The 2,619-nt window shown below is 49.4% G+C and overlaps 1 protein-coding gene across 1 annotated transcript; it reads left to right on the top strand.

The window, feature by feature from the left end:
• Window positions 1–1,402: 1,402 nt before the first annotated feature.
• Window positions 1,403–2,409, top strand: LOC147963885 (uncharacterized). The gene has a single exon (XM_087528259.1). It carries the CDS (start codon window positions 1,642–1,644, stop codon window positions 2,257–2,259), a length of 618 nt encoding a protein of 205 aa, XP_087384385.1. The 5' UTR covers window positions 1,403–1,641; the 3' UTR covers window positions 2,260–2,409.
• Window positions 2,410–2,619: the final 210 nt, after the last annotated feature.

Raw genomic sequence — 2,619 nt, 5'->3', positions numbered from 1 at the left:
GTTAACTGCTTGTGTTTGAGCAAATTTACCAAAACTAAAACTTAAGAGGAAAAGAGACATGCGATAACTAGCCCATCTGATTGTTCTAAAATGAAAAAAAATCGCAATATAATGACATATGATCTAGACAATTAGAATCCTAGGAGCGAGCGCGAGTTGAGGGTAACTTAGATGGTTATATTTCTCATGGTGGAACCAGCCTATCAGGGTTTCAAGTCCTAGACTTGGCATTGATGCTTGCATTTTCCTAGATTTATTTCAGGCTTATCAGCGATGCTCTGCATTTTTTAATAGATTTATTTTAGGCTTTCCGGGGATGTTTGTTTTGTAGGAGGAGACGTTCCCTCCGACTACGACGCGCATGTGGTGTCAGCTCAATATCTTAGAGTGAGAAGAAATGTCACGAGCAGATGAGCTACATGAGATGCATCACAAGCCTCCTCTGATGGAAGCCTCTAACTTGGATTCCCTATTAGGCTTGAAACTTGATCTGGGTGTTAGATCCATGCAAGGGCAAGATGATTTTGACATATGATCAGCCGTCCAAGTCTAGCCATGTGTTGTTGTCAGTTAACTCTTTCTCATGGAGGCCTCGGGATCAAGGGTGGATGGAGATGAACTCTGATGGAGCTTTATCTCCTGATGGTGCGGGAATGGTTCTTCCGAATGATTGTGGAGCTACCATGTTTCATCATGCAGACAACTATTCTCTTGCCGACATGCTCTAGAGTCGGAACTATGCACGTGCATGGAAGGTTTATCTTTGTCTCTCTAGCATTGTGATTCTCCATTTATCATGGAGATGGTCTCCCTTGTTGCTATGAAGTTGATCCAAGCTCGTGACCATGACAGATCAATCTACGCTCCTAGAGTAAAGGAGATCAAGTACTTGTTTCTTCGTGAATGAGCCTAGCAAATTTTGCCAGAACAGAAGATAGAACCTTGACCTGGCTTGGTTCTGGCCCTACCTGTTGCCGTGGAGCAAGCTTTAGCTGATTGTATTCTTACTGCCACTGAGTACCCTCCGTTCCTAAATATTTGTTTTTCTAGAGACTTTAACAAGAGATTACATACGGAGCAAAATGAGTGAATCTACACTCTAAAACATGTCTATATACAACTGTGTGTGATACTTCATTTGAAATCTCTAAAATGACAAATATTTAGGAACAAAGGGAGTACAAGTTTTCACCCGCAAAAAAAAAAGATAAGCTACATACATGAATCTTATTTTTGAAGAGCGTTTCCCGCAAAAAAAGGACGTGCCATGTAAAACGAACGTCCCCACCGCTGGCCGCCTCTGCTCGGGCACTCGGCGTTTAGCTATGTATAAAAACGGCGCAATTGACGGTTCTGAAAAAAACATCGCCAACGTAACAGAAACCGCAAACAAGGAAACGTATGATCATATCCAACTCGGATTTGAGACGCCAAACTTAAACTGCGTCCAAGCCTGACCCAAGTAGGAGAGGGGGAAATATTCTCGATCGGTGCATACCATGTAAACTGCGTCCTGCGCGTACCCGAGCTGATCTTCGGCGTATATATCTATGCAGTCCGTCTAACCCCCTGAACCAGCGCCAGGAAGCACACCGCCGCACCCACGCCTTTGGCCTGCTACGAATCTGCCTCCTCTCCACCATGTCCCACGACTCCACCGCGCCCGGCTGTGCCCAAGCCTGCTGCAATTGCTGCTGCAATTGGGTCGTGACATCCATCATCATAGTCATCGTCGTGCTCATCGCCGCCTACGCCGTCGTCCTCCCGCTCCGCATCACCGCCGAGGACGCGTCCCTGGGCCGCCTCGCCCTCGCCGGGCCCAACGGCACCGCGCTGGCGTACAACCTCTCCCTCACCGTCGGCCTTTTCAACCCCAACTGGGCCATGCGCGCCGAGCTCACCGCGCCGCTGGAGTCCGAGCTCAGCTTCGCCGGCGTGCGGTTCGACGGTGCCCGGCTGTCCGACGCGGGACGGAGGATCGAGATCCACGAGACCACCAGGTTCCGCGTGGAGGCGGGGGCTGAGGGCGCCGATGCGGCGCTCGGAAGCGCCGAGCTGGCGGAGCTGGTGAAGGAGACCGCGGCGGGCCTGTTCGAGTCGCTGGAGCTGAAGATCACCGGGAGGCTCAGGTACAGGCCGGTGCACGCCGGCGGGACCAGGAGGCTCGAGGCCAGGTGCCCGCTGAAGCTGCGCTTGGCCCCGCCGCCGGGCACGCACATGCTTGTGCTGGACAGGGTCCTCAAGTGCCACCGACTTTAGGTCTGTATAAACAGATTGTGATTAATTAGGGTTTCGTCCTGGCATGACGGATCGAGTAGCATACTAGTAGTGCAGATGCTTCTGATTTTACCACCCTATGTTGCTCCTATGAACAGATAAAAGATGGACATGTCGGGTGATGTGTAGTTATCTATCTAGTAGTATAACTAGTACGCCCTCCTAGCTAAGCTTGATTCAATGCTGTTCCTATGGCAGCATGCAGTTTAATACTTTACGCTCTTATATTTCTTTACGAAAGGAGTATATGATGTGAAATACGCTCTGATGAAGATTTTCCATTGATTCTATGTAACCATATATCATTTCACTGCCCACCTGCGCGCTGCTTTGTACTAGTAA

This window comes from Triticum urartu, chromosome 6A, assembly GCF_056163025.1.
Source record: "Triticum urartu cultivar PI428250 chromosome 6A, HENAU_Tu73, whole genome shotgun sequence".
Classification (NCBI taxonomy): domain Eukaryota; kingdom Viridiplantae; phylum Streptophyta; class Magnoliopsida; order Poales; family Poaceae; genus Triticum; species Triticum urartu.
The sequence above is the reverse complement of the archived record's forward strand: the minus strand, read 5'-3'. Positions and strand labels throughout refer to the sequence as shown.